The sequence below is a fragment of the Oncorhynchus kisutch genome, linkage group LG5 (assembly GCF_002021735.2).
Source record: "Oncorhynchus kisutch isolate 150728-3 linkage group LG5, Okis_V2, whole genome shotgun sequence".
NCBI classification, from domain to species: Eukaryota; Metazoa; Chordata; class Actinopteri; order Salmoniformes; family Salmonidae; genus Oncorhynchus; species Oncorhynchus kisutch.
The window spans coordinates 31449406-31467482 of NC_034178.2; the positions used below are offsets into that span (position 1 = coordinate 31449406).

At 41.5% G+C, this 18077-nt stretch overlaps 1 protein-coding gene across 5 annotated transcripts; it reads right to left on the reverse strand.

Annotated features, from left to right (window-relative positions):
• Positions 1-1382: 1382 nt before the first annotated feature.
• tnfrsf1b (tumor necrosis factor receptor superfamily, member 1B) lies at positions 1383-18072 on the reverse strand. Of its 5 annotated transcripts, none has more exons than XR_004210004.1 (16): positions 17882-18072; positions 16477-16522; positions 14470-14574; positions 14070-14250; positions 13602-13822; positions 13209-13448; positions 12834-12971; positions 12616-12635; positions 12225-12408; positions 8855-11110; positions 5085-5190; positions 4786-4911; positions 4520-4699; positions 3683-4390; positions 3504-3574; positions 2228-3400 (listed from the first exon to the last, which is right to left on the reverse strand). XR_004210004.1 is itself a non-coding variant. In XM_020483036.2 (16 exons), exons 8-16 carry the CDS (start codon positions 8930-8932, stop codon positions 2987-2989), a joined length of 1425 nt encoding a protein of 474 aa, XP_020338625.1. In that variant the 5' UTR covers positions 8933-11110; positions 12225-12989; positions 13209-13448; positions 13602-13822; positions 14070-14250; positions 14470-14574; positions 16477-16522; positions 17882-18043; the 3' UTR covers positions 2228-2986. The 5 variants fall into 5 exon arrangements, 2 of the variants coding, with proteins under 2 accessions (XP_020338626.1, XP_020338625.1); XR_004210003.1 differs by having other exon boundaries at positions 12225-12390; positions 12834-12989; positions 17882-18071; XR_004210002.1 differs by having other exon boundaries at positions 12834-12989; positions 17882-18071.
• Between the last annotated feature and the right edge of the window lie 5 nt (positions 18073-18077).

An 18077-nucleotide genomic window follows, 5' to 3' on the forward strand; every position in this document is an offset into this window, starting at 1 on the left:
GCGCTCGGGTGCGCCACTGAAGCTCTGCCCCTGGGCTTTCTTTTCGAGGAAGCTCAGCCCGGCGGAGCGAAACTATGACTTGGGGGACCGGGAGTTGCTGGCTGTTGTAAAAGCTCTAAAGGTGTGGAGACATTGGCTTGAGGGGGCTCAACACCCTTTCCTCATCTGGACTGACTGCTGTAATCTGGAGTACATCCGGGAGGCGAGGAGACTGAACCCTTGCCAGGTAAGGTGGGCTATTTACAATATCGTATAGACCAGGTTCCCAGAACGCTAAGGCAGACGCACTGTCCCGTCTGTATGATACAGAGGAGCGGTCCATTGATCCCACCCCCATACTTCCGGCTTCTTGTCTGGTGGCTCCGGGGGTGTGGGAAGTGGACGAGGACATCGAGCGGGCATCTCGGAGAGAGCCTACTCCACCTCAGTGTCCGGCTGGACGGAAGTACGTCCCGCTTGGTGTTCGAGACAGGTTGATTCGGTGGGCTCACACGTTACCCTCCTCTGGTCATCCAGGTATCAATTGGACGGTGCGAAGCCTTAGTGGGAAGTACTAGTGGTCCACTTCAGCTAAGGACGTGAGAGTTTATGTCTCCTCGTGTTCGGTGTGCGCTCAGTGCAAGGCTCCTAGGCACCTGCCCAAAAGGAAGTTACAACCCCTCCCTGTTCCACAGCGGCCTTGGTCACACCTGTCGGTGGACTTCCTGACCGATCTTCCTCCGTCCCAGGGCTGCACCACGATCCTGGTCGTTGTGGATCGGGTTTCTAAGTCCTGTCGTCTCCTCCCTTTGCCCGTTCTCCCTACGGAGGAGACACATAACGACTCCAGAATCTCCCTCAAGTGTTCAATTTGGTTGAGATTCGGTGACTGAGAAACACACACACACACACACACACACACACACACACACACACACACACACACACACACACACACACACACACACACACACACACACAGCCTTTAAAGCCCCTATGCTCCTTTGAGAGCCCTCTTTCAGTCACTGAGATCTTTACCTCTAGCCATGGTAGCCAAAATAATGGTCACCTGGGCATTTTTATACATGATGGGATGTTTTAATTGGTTAATTAAGTCGGGAACCACACCTGTGTGGAAGCACCTGCTTTCAATATACTTTGTATCCCTTATTTACTCAAGTGTTTCCTTTATTTGGGCAGTTACCTGGATATTAGATTGATATGTCAAAAAAATGTTTCAAATGTTTCTCGTGCGGGCTATGTTGCTAGCTATGTGATCACATAGAAAGATGTGTGATCTTATTTCAGTGCGGTACTTGGCTTTGATTTTGACTATTTCTAACCTGAAACGATCAAAGTTTATACTGCTGGTAGAACATGAATGGGGGAACGGGATTTCGAAATAAATATTAAACTGCTTTTTAAATGTTTTATTAACAAAGCATATAATACAATAAGGAAGGGAAGGGGATCTAAGGGACAGTCCCCTCACGGAGGGATGTTGACTGCGGTCACGTGGGTCGTACTGAGGTACAGATGTAAAAATCACTCAATCTGCTGTTGTTGCCCATTCAAATTAGCCCCAAGGTTGCCTTGTTAAATCTTGTTCATTCTCTTAAATGAAATACCATGACTGTTTTCTCATTAGCTGGGAATGTTATTTGACATGTCTGATGATACAACATACTTTGGTGACATAGTTATCAACCTACTGCATACCCCTTAAAAAAAATACATTTCTGTGTACATGGTGAGCTATTAGCATGCTAACACTCATTAAGACAGACTGGTAGAATAGCTAGCATAGCTAGCCATCGCTAGCATTCACTGGTTTAAGTAAATCTTGAGTGTAATGGAGTTGACTGGGGACTGTGACATGCACAGTATATATAATATATAATTCACGGCATTTGGACAGGAGCTATAATCCAGTTATAATACTCCCCCCCCCCCCCCCCCCCCCCCACACACACACACACACACCAAAAAAAATGTGTCCTTAATGCTTGAAATCAGGCTTGGCCACATTGCTTTCAATGGGGAAAGTTTGCTTCCGTACTTTGTTGAAAACATCACTTTGCTGTGTGTACCTATTGGAGCATCAATCAACTTTTTCAACCTTTTTATTACTTTTTATTTTATTTATTTTTTTACTGTAGGCCACTCTAATAATCCAAATATAGTTGCTGGATAATACTAAATCATATTATGTGCATAAACTGTAAAAAAAAAAAACTATATATATAAATATATTTGTTCCACCAGTAGGTGGTGATAGTATTAGAGAAAAACAATACCCTTCATACAAAAATGTCTCATCCATCATTCTTAACTTCTTATTGAGCTGATGTTGAGAATGTATTACTCATGATCTGCACACGGTTCAACAGGTGTAGGTCAAAAAACAACAACAAACAAAGCAGTTTCATTTAGTCTACCATTTCAGTTTGATTAAAAAAAGAGACAAAGAACCCTTACTCTGGAAAGTATAGGCACGCTCTTCCCTCATAAGAATACAAATGAAATCTTCTCATATGGCACAGGCCATTATGAATTCCCCCAAAAGTATGGCATGTGTAGGAAAGGTTATTGCCTACTTATGATAAAAGATTTCGGGATACCTTGAGCCGTGTCACATCTACAGTATACTTACAACAACATTCACAGTAATTGCATACATCATTCACTTATCAATAATTCTTCAAGCAGTTAATGACAATCTAAATCAGGTGTTCAAGACTTTCCAGCACAGACAGCACATTATATCAGGGTATATACCAGGGTTTCCCAAACTCGGGTACCCTCCCTGGGTATAACTTATGCAAATTGTGCAAAGTTTGGGAAATCCTACCTGAGGCACATGAACAGTCATTCTGTCCCTCTCTACCAACACAGTCACCACCAGTACTTCAAGTAGAAACCATATAACAGAGACAACAGTCACAGTGAAAAACACATCACTAAAACACAATCTATTGCCTGATCCTCCCCCATATGCCTCCAGTCCTCATACATAATTTCCAAACTCCTGTACTGCCGTAAGTGCCTCTTTGCAACTCTCTCGCTGCGGCATGTTCACATACACCTCCTCCTCCCTTGATAAAGGGGTCTCGGGGTCGGCTTGTGGTGAGTCTATCTGGGTGCTGGTAGGTCTGGAGCTTAACTCATTTCCTATGTTCACAGGGTAGGTAACAGTGATGTTGACATTAACTAGGGGGACAGATGCCAGAGGGCTGGTGAATTGGGGGCCGGGCTGGGGGGTGCTGGCCAGGATGCTGGGCTGTGGAAGGGTGGACTGGACGGGGCATATTGACAGGCCCTCCAGGCTGTTGGAGCACCCAGAGCCTGACCAGGTCTTAATAGCATCCTGCTTGGTCTCTGCCTGACCGACATTACTGCAGTCTCCTTTCCCCAGCAGACACTATATATATATATATAGAGAGAGAGAGAGAAAATGTTGAAGCTGTTGAAATGTTCTTGCCTCCAACATGCTTTACTACGGTTAAATGGACAAAAAAACTCACTTTAATGGCCTCCTTCTCAGAATTTCCATTTATATCTTCTGTAGAAGATACACGTATGAACTTAGTGAAGGCTGTAAGAGAACACAGTAAACTTACAGTAAAATGTTGTCATTTTCATAGCCATGTTTGCAATCAATTAAAGGGCTATTACAATCAAGTGTTTAACTCTAAAGCTTTACCTTTCTTGTAAATGATAGTGCCTATGATCAGCAGCAGGAACATAACACCTCCGATAGCACCTGCAACTGAAAGATACAAGAGCGGGGGTACAACAAAGCGGTGTAAGTATACGAGAGACGGCGGTGGAGAAATTTTCAAACCACTAGAGTGGTCTCTGACACGTGGACTATATAGCTGCCTGTATTTACCTATCCAAAGGTCGACGCCTGGTGATTTGTCTTCCATTGGAGCGATGACCCGTGGATCAGAGGGACTAGATGTCAGCTTTGAGCCCAGGGTGGTTGGTACTGTAGACATTTCCATGCTCTGTAGACTTGATGTGGTATGCACTTTACCAGAGGGTGGCATTGTGGTCAGTGGGCTTGGAGGTGTGGTGGTTTGGAGGATGGAGACCAGTCGCCCATTTACCTTCGGTCCACACACCGCATCGGTGGTGGCTGTACCGTAAGTCAGTACGTCCCTCCCCTGAGACACACAACTGAGGAGACAGTGTCACAGTCCCCTTGTTAACACCAATACTGACAGTCCAAATAATTGCTGTGTGTGTGCGTGTCTGTGTGTGTGTGCGTGCTTGCATGCGTTCGTGTTATGCATGAATGCGTGAGTCACTCACTCTGTGTGGTGCTGACAGATCTGGGTGTAGGAGTGCTGGTCAGAGAAGGTTCCATTGGGGCATGATGCACATTCCACATCCGACTCTGCTGTCCCTGAAACATACACCACAACACACAAACACGTTTACTCATACTCTTACAGTGAACAGTTGCATTCAAACTTCCAATATAATATTTGACGAGGACAGAAACATGTAGAATCAGTTAGAAATGGTGTCCTACCAGCCTCCTGTCCAGCTGTGGTACCTTCTACAGAGACCCCATGACCAGGCTTGCAGTATGTATAACTGGCACACTCCTTACAGTCCGGGTGTTGGTCCAGTACGCAGTACATCCCAGTCTGGCACGCACACTGGGTCTTGGTGGTGCTGGAGCACTTCTGGACATACTTCAGGCCTTTGTCTTCATGCATAAAGGAATAAAATGCTTGTTAAAGACGACACACGTATCAATGTAGCCGAGTCACTGGAATAATATAACCCACACACCTGCTGAACACTTGGGACATCTGAAGCATTTTGGGAAGTAATTAAAGGTCCCGCTGTACTGGCCACTAGGACATGGTTCACACGCCGTGTCTGAGGTAGAGCTGCATACAACTTTCCGGCGTGTCCCTGTAATGATAGAAATGTATAATTTACAGTAATCACCTCAGTACACGTACATTTTACAGAACCTACCGAGTACTGTAAAAGTATTGTAATGTTTGAAGTGATCATATCTAGTGCTAAGATTCTAAGGATGTCCTCTCCTCTCAGTTTCATTAGTATTCAGGACCACACCTTACCAGAAGTGCACTTGCTGCAGCACAGGTTTACATCTGGGTTATAGTATTCAGCTGTTTTGTTGCGGCAGGATCCGTCTGAGTCTGGTGTGTATGGCAGAGTGTACACCTGTAGGGACAAGGGGACCATGAAGTGCATCTGATCAGGAGGAGGAATGATGAGTAACATGCCCCACCAAGAGCCTTCTATTTAAACATCTAGTACACTCTTAGAAAAAAGGGTTCCAAAAGGGTTCTTCGAGCTATCCCCATAGGAGAACCGTTTTTGGTTCCAGATAGAGCTATTTTAGGTTCCATGTAGATCCCTCTGTGTAAAGGTTTTAACATGGAACCCAAAAGGGTTCTACCTGAAACCAAGAAGGGTACTTCAAAGGGTTCTCCTATGGGGGCAGCCGAATAACTGTTTTAGGTTCTAGAGAGCACCTTTTTTTCTAAGAGTGTAGAACCTGAGGGTTGGGTATTGTGTCAGCAAAAAAAGAAGACATTTTCTATTATATCTGTCGGGGGCTGGGGAATATACACTGACACATTTGTGGTATAGTAATTGTTTGCCAGTAGACACAAGACACAATGTACAGACGGTAAAACATTTTTTTTTTTTTTACGATCTGTCTGTCTCGTGTTTGACAGGAAGTGGGTGAGGAGATCGGAGAGATTTCCAATAAGTTGTCAAGGACTGGCTATGATGTCTGAATAACAAAGATAAGCCGCTGCCAAGGCCTCTCACCATCGTCCTCTCTTGTAGCCTTTTGTACAATGGGACAGAATGCCTCTTCTGACAGGCATTTCCTTTATAGCAGCCATCCAAAACAAACATATCAAATCAGAAAACTGAATCAGGCGTTTTCCTGATTTGATGTTTGGTTTTGTGGAACACTCGAGTTAAGAGTGAAAATGAAATATTGAGCTTTACAAAAACGTCAGTTTCTTTTGATGGTGAAATTAATAGTGAATTAAATGATTTTCACCTAGGTGCTCTGTGCAATATATTTTTTCCAAACAAACAATTAATCCATTGCTGAAAAAACAAAATATCAACGCTACAAGCATACTAAACAGACCATAGGTTATCCAATTTGAAATCATGTCATCCCGAAACCAATACAGATATCTTTCAAATGTTGGAGGAAGTGAAGGTGCTACAAAAAATACTATACAAATCATTTATAAGTCATAAGGCTAGTATGTGTGGTATTGATAGGCCATAGAAGATCATTACATCTGGTGCTATGCCAAATTTGGTGCATAGCCCCTTTGCCATGCTTTACATAGCATGCCATTGTCTTATGTATACTTTCAGAAGCATCCTGATTCCTCTTGTGACAGGTTGACATACTTCATTCAACCCCCTGTCCTGGTGCCCTACTACTAAGAAACAACCCGCTGGCCACCATTTAAAAGCACAACAAAGTTCAAATGGGAATAAAATGTCCGATATTTTGTAATTATACAATCATTTAATGTGTTATTATCACTGTGCTTGATCTAATAGCACAACCAAATGACCTGGATTGCAGTTGAGATTAGGCTACACTAAATGTACAAATGATCACTGCTGTTCGAGATTGTGCACAGATTTATTATAGCAACTCGCCAGACCTGTTACCCTTGCCCTGCTATCTTGAACATACACACTTCCTATGATGACATAAGAGGACATTTATAGTTAGAATACGGTGGGCTAACCTCCAAATGTGGCAAAGGATGTGTTACACATTCTAAGATGGAATAAAAACTGTTAGACCTAGTTTGTAAAATTGCCTTAACTTTAAGCTATTTCGTGTATTGCAAAAGTAATTTTATAGGATATCTAATGCTTGGATAGTTTCATCTGAGCCACTGGCTTAATTCTATTCACATATTCTATTTAGTTAGAGATGTGAATCCAACATACAGGCGTAGGATCTTATTTTGAGCTTGTTTGCTACAGCGGGATCCTGCAGCAAGAGGAAATGTGAATTACTATGTGGATTATAATTATAAATAAATATATATAAATATTACATTTTTGTGAGGGAAAGTCTGATTTTTTAAAGTGTAAATTACAGCCTTTTTAAAGATCAAATACATTAGAAGTTTGCATTTCCTGCTGTGCAGGACAATTCTCAGCCTAAATGACTACCGACCCGTAGTACTCACGTCTGTAGCCATGAAGTGCTTTGAAAGGCTGATCATGGCTCACATCAACACCATCATCCCAGAAACACTAGACCCACTCCAATTTGCATACCGCCCCAACAGATCCACAGATGATACCATATCTATTGCACTCCACACTGCCCTTTCCCACCTGCACAAAAGGAACACCCATGTGAGAATGCTATTCATTGACTACAGCTCAGCGTTCAACACCATAGTGCCCTCAAAGCTCATCAATGAGCTAAGAACTCTGGGACTAAACACCTCCCTCTGCAACTGGATCCTGGACTTCCTGACGGGCCACCCCCAGGTGGTAAGGGTAGGTAACAACACATCCGCAACGCTGATTCTCAACACAGGGGCCCCTCAGGGGTGCGTGCTCAGCCCCCCCCCCCCCAAAAAAAACTGCACTGTTTGTTAGGGGCTCGTAAGTAAGCATTTCACTGTTGTATTCGGCGCATGTGACTAATAAAATTTGATTTGAAAATAGTGATAAAATTAAGATCCTATATCTGTTTCAAGTTAATAGGATATTTACTGTATTGCTCATTGTGTTTGGTTCTCAACACAACCAAATATCAACATTTGAAGGAGATTCACGTCTTCATCTCAACCAAGATCAAACTTGATTTAAAGTGCATTTAAAGTTTGATTTGATCTGATTTAATCCGATTTAATCGATATGTATTGTCTATTTTTAGTTGAACCTTGGGTTGAATTGAAACAATTGCTGTTTTTGGGGTATTTTGGGGTATTTTATTAGGATCCACATTAGCAGTTGCCAAAGGAAGCTAATCTTCCTGGTGTCCACATAAAACATGAGACATGACATAATACAGAACATTCATAGACAAGAACAATGTAGATGACTTTGCAAATGCTATATAGGCCTAAAGAGTATCATTGATGATATGACATAAAGTATGGTTACATTTAATTTGCTCGGTTAAACCAACCTTTCGGGAATTACTTTGATAGCAACAGTGAATATATTTCGTTATCCATTTCAGCAGATCTCTCAATACTTATTCTCATGATATGACATTGGTACACGTAGTAGTCAGCGACAAGCAACAAAGCTAAGCAGTGCTGGGCTTGGTTAAAACCATGGATGGGAGATCAAATGAATACCTGTTAGACAACTCTCCAGTAGTAGCTGCCTAAGACTTTAGTTTTTTTCTGATAGTCTATATAATGTTGAAGATCTGACTTGGTTTCAAAGGTACAAATTCAACATATTTTATATGGTTTCTCGATGTTGAAAATTGGTCAAAATGATAACGTAATCCTTCAATTTCACTCTCAAAACAACAGTTTATGTTGACTTTTTTTCCAAATCCTATGTATTTTAAACATATATTCTATGTCACAATACCTTGACAAATTAAGTTGAAAAATCCAAGACAACACAACATTCTCTCGCACAAACACAATTCATAGACCTAGATAAGAGTTAACAATCAATTATTAATGATTCGCTATTTAAAATCAGACTGGTGATCTCATCTGATGATCATACAACACTGCAGAGTATCCCATTCAGCTAAACATTGGTCAGGCTGCACCAGTTACACGGACCTGTTTCTCGTTGTCATGGTCGCGTCACACAACATTCACGTCTGAAGGACACTTACCATGTTCTCAACAGGCTGCACCATGATGGCTAGAAAAATCCTTACTGTAAGAACGCCACTTACAGTCCTCAGTATCATGATTGATTGAACTATTATTGACCCTTTAAGATCTTGCGAAAAAGTCCATACTGAAACCGTATTGTTAGCCTACAGAAGAACACTCGAATTACAACCTGGAACAAAAGTGCGCGTTTCCTTGAACTGCTGACTAGCTGAGGAAACTGAGGGCGTCTTTGCACTGCAGTAACCTTCGATTTCAATTTCCTCAAGAAGTCCATGTACTGTACCCAAACTGGTAATGATTGCAGAGGCAGTGTCAAGCAGTAATACTTTCTTTCATTAACCTTTTGTAACACAACACAATACAAATATTAAGAATGTTAACACATTTATAGTCAAATCTTATGTTTAAAATATAAATGTTTGCATGCTTTTCCATGTTTTGATCCATTTCAGTCATAGGATCTTGTCATTAACATGTTTCTGTTATTCATTCAGAGTCTTGTGTTTCTGTGATACTCAGAGGCTGAGAAATTGGCGATTGAGTTATAGGCGATATGGAAACTGGTGCCATCACTACCCTATTCGGGGGAAAAAAGGTGCCATCTAGAACCTAAAAAGGTTATTCGGCTGTCCCCATAGGAGAACCCTTTGAAGAACCCTTTTTGGTTCCAGGTAGAACCCTTTTGGGTCCTATGTCGGGGGTAAAGGGTTCTACATGGAACCAAAAAGGGTTCTCCTATGCGGACAGCAGAATAATTTGCAGAACAGCAGAACATTTGCAGAAATTTCTAAAAACCTGTTTTCGCTTTGTCATTATGGGGTATTGTGTGTAGAGTGCTGAGGATTTTTTATATATATATATATCATGTTTTAGAGTGAGGCTGTAACATTACAAAAAGTGGAAAAAAAGTCAAGGGGCCTGAATACTTTTCGAAGGCACCGTACATCTACATCTGTGCCAAATTTGGTATGTTAACCACAAAATGTTGAGTCACCATTTTCAGCACCACTACTATACAAAAAGAGAGACCATTTTTCATTCCTCCATACTAACACAGAAATCATCGTAAACGGTGTGTTTTGTCGGTAAATACTTGCTTGAAAAAGTTCTACAATTTCAGAAGGATAAAAGAAAAATTGGGGTAATCAAACAGCTCATGCTATGGGCATAGCCTACGTCACATGCGTTTGTCAAACAGACAAAATATTACAATTGTTCTGCATGATTAACAGACAGTGATTGGCTGCCCATAGTCATAGTCAACTACATAAGTGGTTTCACCATAAAGAGATGACTTGAAATAGTTTGTTCATTTGTGTACATTTATGTCAAGGAATAGACTGGAACAGATTGCTATTGTCTGTTATAAAATCATCTTTCTTCTGTCTTCGTTCTGTAGGCTACTGTACATAGCAATGTCTTGATCAAAAATTCACAGAACAAAGGTTATAACCAGTGAACATGGCTATGTTTGATTTTAAATTGTCCAGACAGTCCCTGTATTACTTTACAATGGAAATTGTAAGCTCTTCACACGCCAAACCCTACTTGTTATATAGGTTACTTCCCACCTCATATGAATTTCTTGTCTTCACTGTTTCTGTGGTTGATACACGTAGACTCTCACACTATCTGGCGACATTGTGTACATGTACCCTATGATGGGAAACTCCGACTCACAGTGTTGACACCCCATATCAAACAGACCATGCATTGCTCTCACAAACTGTCCCAGCACTGCTGTCACAACAGTGACTTACAGTGAATTTGAAACCGTGCTAAGACTATTACATACAGTTGGAACAAACTGTCACTCTTTCATAATAGAAGACCCATGAGGGACCCCAGTGGCTTTGGCAATCCTTGTACAGAAGGAAGCCATTCAGTCTAACAGTCTTTACAGTAGCAAATAATAATCTGCCTGCATTCTTCCCCTAGAGATGATAGTTGATATTGAATGAAGTTGCTCCTCCTCAGGCTTTTTCCATAGTTAATCCTTAATTTCATTTTTTTTTCTAGTTCTCAGTTGCTGGTGGCCGGGATGGGGTATCTCAGCTCTTTGCAGGTCTCCTCCTGTGTACTCATTCTCTCTGGCCCCAGAGCAGGGCCCTCAGGGAGGGGGCAGGAGGACTCCTGCTGGGGTGTTCTGGTGAGGGGACAGCCCTCTACCCCATTCTCGACTTGATCCACCTTCCTCTCCGACTTGTTGTATCCCAGGACAACCGTCCCCGGAGAGTAGATGTAAATGGACCCTGAATCAAACACCAAGCACAAACATTAGTCAATTAAACTATTGAAACAGGTGACACATACATTCCTATCTGTTATGCACAGTAAATGCTGATATAAAACCTGGTGAACTTAGTACTGTAATAAATGTACAGAGAAGAAGTGAAAAGCTGGCCTCATTCAGCAGCTTATAGACCCCTTTCTGTGTTTACAAACATTGAGGGCAATGCACGCAAGTTGGCGGCATAACAAGGGGGAGTTCTTATAGAACGCCAGCAAAAAAAGCCTCTATTTACATATTGCTTATTAGTGCATTTCACACTACTTTTGGATTATAATTGGATTTTAAGGCTCGTATGAATGTCCTGCTTAATATAATGTTTGTGTCATCATCACAAATCAACTGCATTATACTTAAAAAAACACTTCAACCAATAAAATGGCTCTATGGCTAGCTTTTGCTACAGCCTATATCAATGAGCGTTAGCAATATAGCTAACAGCTGCTGCATCCAAAATAGTTATTTTGCAAAGATCACAACCAAATATAATCTAAGCGACTGTTCATGCAATAATTAAAACATCATTGTAAGGGTATGAGAACCCCAAAAAGGTATTTTGTTTAGAAGTAATAAAAAAGTACATTTAGGCTGTGTTTAATGGGCGCAGATGGCAATGGCTTTCTTACTGCCGTCAAGAGTCGCGCGTGTCAGTGCGTGACGTCAGTGTGTCATGTACTGTAAAAGAGTCTATACATGATTATATTTCTGTGTGACCTCTGACCATGCTTTATACACTGCAGCACTGCACTGGTACCACTGTGTCTTGGCAGTGATATTTGAACAGGAAGTTTAAACTAGAAGAAGTATGTCTCAACTCACAGCCAAACAAAACAACTGGAAAGGGAAATATGAACTCTGACACAAGTGAGATTAAACAAACTTCCTTGCCGAAGAACAAAATGTTTCCAGACAAGTTTTTCCGGACCTTTAGCCCCCTAGTTTTCAGACACGCTAGAGGGAATATGCCTGTCCAAATGTGGCTACACGGCACGTAAACATAAGATACAGTGTAACAATATGATTTCAAAACAGTGTAGTAATATCAGTACTAGCGCAGAGCGATGCACTACACCTACCCACTGTGTTGCTAATGTTCTCTCCACCAGAGTGGTCCACTGTGACCTGCTTCATGACCCCTGGAGGTAGCAACCCTGCACCATCCTGTCTAGGATTTCCCCCAGTCTCACTCCCCAGAAGATGCTGGGCCTCCGGGTATGGGCAACTCTCCTGTGGTGGCTGGGCCTGTATATAGGAAGCCATCTGTAGGGCAGCAGGACAATGATAGCTCTCCCACACATTATAGCTCCCTCTTAAACCTTCCTTACAAATCTGCTCATCCTAAAGGGAGAGACACATTCTCACACAGTGACCCATTTGACTTTCGAGAAGTCACCGTTTATTCTTCTAGCAACACTGCAGAAGTTCGATACATACATTATGCAAATAGAGAATTAGTACTGTACTCACATTTATACCAAATACTGGACCTAAAGGAATATAAAAGGAATCAAGAAATCAAAATGCATATTGTATATGCATGTATACACCACAATGTTTCACTGTCTCCCTATAATTATTGTAAGTGTATTTATTTACTGTGTTTTATAGAAAGGGAAACATGGCATATAATCTGATGCATCACTGCATAACGTTGTTTGTATTATCTAACCACTTTACTCGCTCACCTTTCCACTTGTCTAGGGACTTCAGTGACCTCTCCTTACAACGGACAAAGTAAACAACCAGCAGCACGACAACCCCTAGTAGCCCACCTATCAGCAGCAGCCAAGGGAGAGTGGAAGGGCTCGGTCCAGTATCTGTTGCTGAGAGAGGAGGTGGGTCTGGGATGAGCAGAGGAAAAGGTGCTTCATCAGTGTTATGGAGAGGCAGAGAGACAGGAGCAGGAAGCCTGAAATGCTGAACCTGTCAGTGTTATGTTACTTTTACTGAATATAACAGACCCTTTAAGAGCCTATACTAACTACAAATGTATTTCTGAAAGAATGAATCATCTAGTAGAAATGGAGAGACGGGATACTCTAGTCTTCTGAGAATCATACCATTGTCATCTGTGGTAAGAGGTGCAGAGGCAGACTCTGCAGGTGGGGTGTTACTGTCCACCTTTCTGAGGTTTCTCCTGGTGGTGAGCTTTGTGTTGGGGTCAAAGAAGCTGTGTTCAGCGACTTTTTTCCTAGTTGGGAGGGAGGTAGAGGGCTCGCTTTGGGCTTGGGACAAAGAAGGCCTGGTGAGTAAGGCTGGTGAAGGGTCTGCAGATGTGTCAATTGTGGCTATGGGAAAGGCTGGAATAAACAGAGAATGAGTGTGAATAAATGGCAGGACAATGAAACCTCTAGTGCTGGACTGGTGAAGCATGTTATTAAAGCCCTCCAGTGGACAGAGCAGGAAATGCTTGGATTCACTCAAGTGAGAGAAAGCTCTCATAAGTGCCATACCATCAGGAGATGTAGACCCCACCAGGCCAGATGGGGATGCTATGATGAGGGGTTTTCGGGTGGTGCTGACTCCACTGGAGGTAGAAGAATGAAAGCCTATCTCTGAGCTTTGGACAGTTGGAGGCGCAGTGGTTGTAGGAGAGTTAGGGGAGGTCTGGGCACATACACGATCCTGAGTGGCAGTGCCCTCTGTCACCATAGTCATTCCCTTATGGCCACAACTGGGGAGAAGCCAGGAGAGAACTTGTGAGGTGGTTTATCTAAATGAGAAAGTGCAGTGTTGGATACTAGTAGGTATAATAATTGAATTTACTGTAAAAGTAGGCCGTGTGTACAATTGTTTGCTTCAAATGACTCATAAATCCACTAGAGGGAGATACAGCTTAACAGGTCAAGTCTTTATGGTAGGCAGAGAATGTCTGAATCAGTACGGTGCTCAGCACCAGTGCTGTATAACTGTGGACTTACTCTGTGTGGGGTTTGCAGGACATGGTTAGGTTTGGTTTGTTAGAGAAGGTTCCGGGCGAGCACGGCTTACACCTCCTGCAGGTATACTGGGCAGCGTTGTCACAGAAAAAGCCACTGTCACAGTGGCACTCGCGGTTTGAGTCCCGGCCGCATTCCTTCACCTGTGTCAAGTGCTGATCCACTTTGCCCGCAAACAAAGACACGCAAACACACAAATGATCTCGGAGACATTTGCTCTCAATAGGTTTGTCCCTTATTCAACTCATGTAAAATAATGATGGCATTTTATATTCAACTATTGTTACCAATGTACATGCTGTATTTCCTTGAGGTAAATAATGAATGATGGGTATGTAGAGGAATGAAAGAACACAATGTAATGCCTAATTGTAAAAGTTACCCGAGCAGGCTTCGCTGCATCGGTCACACTTCGGAAGTCCGTTCTGCATGTACCAGTAGTCGCCATCGGGACAAAGGACACACTTACACTTGTCAATAATGAAGCCTGCAAAGGACAAAAGACAGGTGTTCACATTGGTATCAACATCCTGATGACACACTTGTTCCGTCTCTGACTCTTTTTCCCTTTCAGTGCATTTACAGTCCCTTTAGTATGTATGTACCATGGATTCACAGAAGTTAGGAGCCATGGAAGATAAATGATTCCTCAAAGACTGTTCTGAATGTGGAGAGTTGCCTGCCATTACAGTAGACTGACCAAACTTTAAAGATAGTCACTCACGATAGCATACTATATAATATGTATGATGCCAGTGGCACGTCTTTTCACTGACGGTGTCAAAGAAATGTTGTGGTAGGACGAGATGACAAAAAATGAAGTTGAAGTGGAAGTACTTAAAATGAGCAGCTAGGTTTCCATCCAATGAGGTTTCCATCCAATAGGCGACAGATTTTCATGCAAATATTCTAGAATCCGCATGAAGAAAATATGCACATTTTTCCGTCAGTGGTGTGTTTCCACCAAACAGACTTGTTGTGGATAAAAATCCGTGTCTGATGACATGGTGCACACAAAATTGACTTTTTAGCTTAAGTTTTCATTTACTGAAAAAAATCTAAAAGTTCAATGTGTTTCCATCGCATTTTCAACTGGACCGATAGACACAGAAACTGTTGCGTTAAATAGTAAACGTGCCTACTCTGGGTCGTTCGCTCTAGCCAACAGCTCGCAGATACACTGCGGGTAGGCTAGTCTACATGATGAGATTATTATGGTTAAATGTATTTTAATTTGTCAAAACGGAAGTCAAGCAATCAATCACATCACCAGAATAAGACCCTTGATATTTATTGGAAAGGAGCATCAAGATCACTGGGCACTTTCACCATCCTGTGAAGTTCATCGTAACTTATTTCATCTGTAGCCTAATAAACTGCATGTTTCTCTGAGTCGTAGTGGGAGGACCACACACCATATCATCGAGTGAATCCAAATTTACTTTGATATGATGGGCATTTTATCAATATTTACCCATAAAGGAGTTTCCACCGCCATTTCTCACATAATACATTTCTCACAAAATCCGACCATGTCGAATTAATAAATTATCTGTCAGCATTTTTTTTTAAATGTACCTAAATGTCCTGTTTCCATCATGCTTAAAAAATAAATGTATGAATTCACCTGCATAACGACTGTGGATGGAAATGTATTTTGTTGTGACAGCAGTATCTCCTTCACACGGACACAGAGAGCTGACTGTATCTGTCATTTGTTTGCATTTCAGTGGGTCAAAACAGGAACAAGCAGCATTTGTGGCTTGCAAATAAAGGGCATCTCCCCAAATCTATTCCAAATGATGTGACAGACAGACTGTTCAGTCATCACAAAGGTCATCGATGGCTTCCTTATCTACCAATATCGCATTACACAGAAAACGATATACTGCATGTTCTCAGCTACTTCCTGTGCCATGACGTTTCATCACAGGCTCCAGAGTGCCAGTATCTGACAGTTTAGAATTAATGATCAATCACTAGATCAGGGATGGGCAACGACGACGACTCAGTAATAGAATACAGAAGGTACAATTTCGACATTTGGTTGTGCATCAGCATTCACTCAATTAGCCCATGCCTGCAAAAATATAATAGATTGTTAAATTAATCTAGAGGTCAGATATCTAAACTTGTAGTAAGCATGGTCGAATTACCGACCTGGGTGGGGCCCATTGATTATCAGTTATCATATTAAAAACTGGATCCACCCTATGGCAAAATGTGTAGAATTGCAAAACTGCTACTTTTTCTCTCCACCACATGGCAAAATGAGTGGAATTGCTGGATGAAAGCAAGAAGTAAATACACCTTGTAACACTGTGAGACAGGTGTAATCTTTTACCCCACTTTTACTGTCTAGTTCAGGGGGATAAACTGATGGCTTTACCTGGGTCACAGATTCGAGGACAGCTGGACAACAATACAGAGGATACCTGGGAGAGATAGACAGAGAGAGAGAGAGAGAGAACCATGATCATTAGAGGAATCATTATTTTATTGTTGCAACAACAGAATATTCCAGTTCCCAGAGGGAAGTCCAGCCATGATGTATTAGAGTTACTTTCCCTCAGCCCTCTGGCAGTAATCTCTCATGGACAGACTATGAGCGTCTGACAAAATTACGCTCAAGGTAAACCGAGATGACTCTGCCAGTAAACAGATGATAAACCTTGCAACATGGAAATGCCATGGCCATAACCTATGGAGTTAGTTATCTACACTACACCTACACTTCCTGGCATAGCCACAGGAAGGGGGGGGGGTGTCTGCCCTACAGATGGCTATATTGGTCTGCTAATACAGAAGTCCCGGTGCACTACATTTGTGGATTTTTTAAATTTTTAAATGTAATATTTTTTGTTCAATTCAGATTTTTCAGAGGGTGCTGCACCCTTAGCACCTCTATTTCCCACAGCTATGCTTCCGGGTGGCAGTTTTGCAGTTCAGACAGTTCAGAAAAAAGTGACTGTCACAGAATGTACCAAGAACAACCTGGTAAAACACATACACAAAGAAAAACTAGTACAAACTAGGTTAAAAGGTCTGCTTCACACACTCATGTTTATGTTGACACAAAAACTGAGTTTATTTTGGCTGTACTGGCAATAAAAACAGCAATAGGCCAAATCAATAATGGTTCTGTCATAAAGCTTCTCTAGTTCACTATTTGGTAAGCACCAAAATAACAATCACAATTTCAGCTGTTAATTATAGATTCACAGGCTAACTAATAATTAACATACAATAAACTAATCCCCTGATGTTAACAAAAATGTTATGAGAGCATTCTTGATTTCAGTGAATTAACTGCTCTATAAAACTCTGCACAATACTAGAATGACTACATTTACTGGCAGTGTAGGACAAATTGCAGGCAGGCTCACTAGGGTTATGATAAAAAAAAAGTTTCAGTTTCTGTAAGAGCAGTGCCCTAACTTGTAATTGTTTTATGTTCACTTGTTTATTTTCATCTTTCATATCTGAAAAGTAGGCTACACCTATCAGTTTAGAAAATATTTTATACTGCAATATATAACATAAAATATGATAGACTACTATAATTACAGGTATAAAATATGTATCATTGGCACATAACAGCAATAGCAACAAACATAATTACATTCGCATAATATCATAATCAACCACCATCATCATCTCTTCAATAATCATAAATAGGTCATCATAATTATGTTAATTATCTACGTCTCGTCATCATCATCCTCATTTTAAAAAATCACAGTACCTAAACTAAACCCAATAACATCTGTAAAACATACAATAGGCCTACTTACCAGATTAAAAAGGCAAAGAATTCTCAATGGACGTGAGGTAATATGCCGTTGATAATCCATTTCGCACTATAGAGAAGTCATCTGTTAAATGTAGTCTTTCAAAAGAAACCAGCAGAATACAGTTAGTTCAATTACCATGCCTGGTTGAATCTCTGGTCAAGGTGCTAAAATATGCAGCGGAGGTTTTGTTGATGTT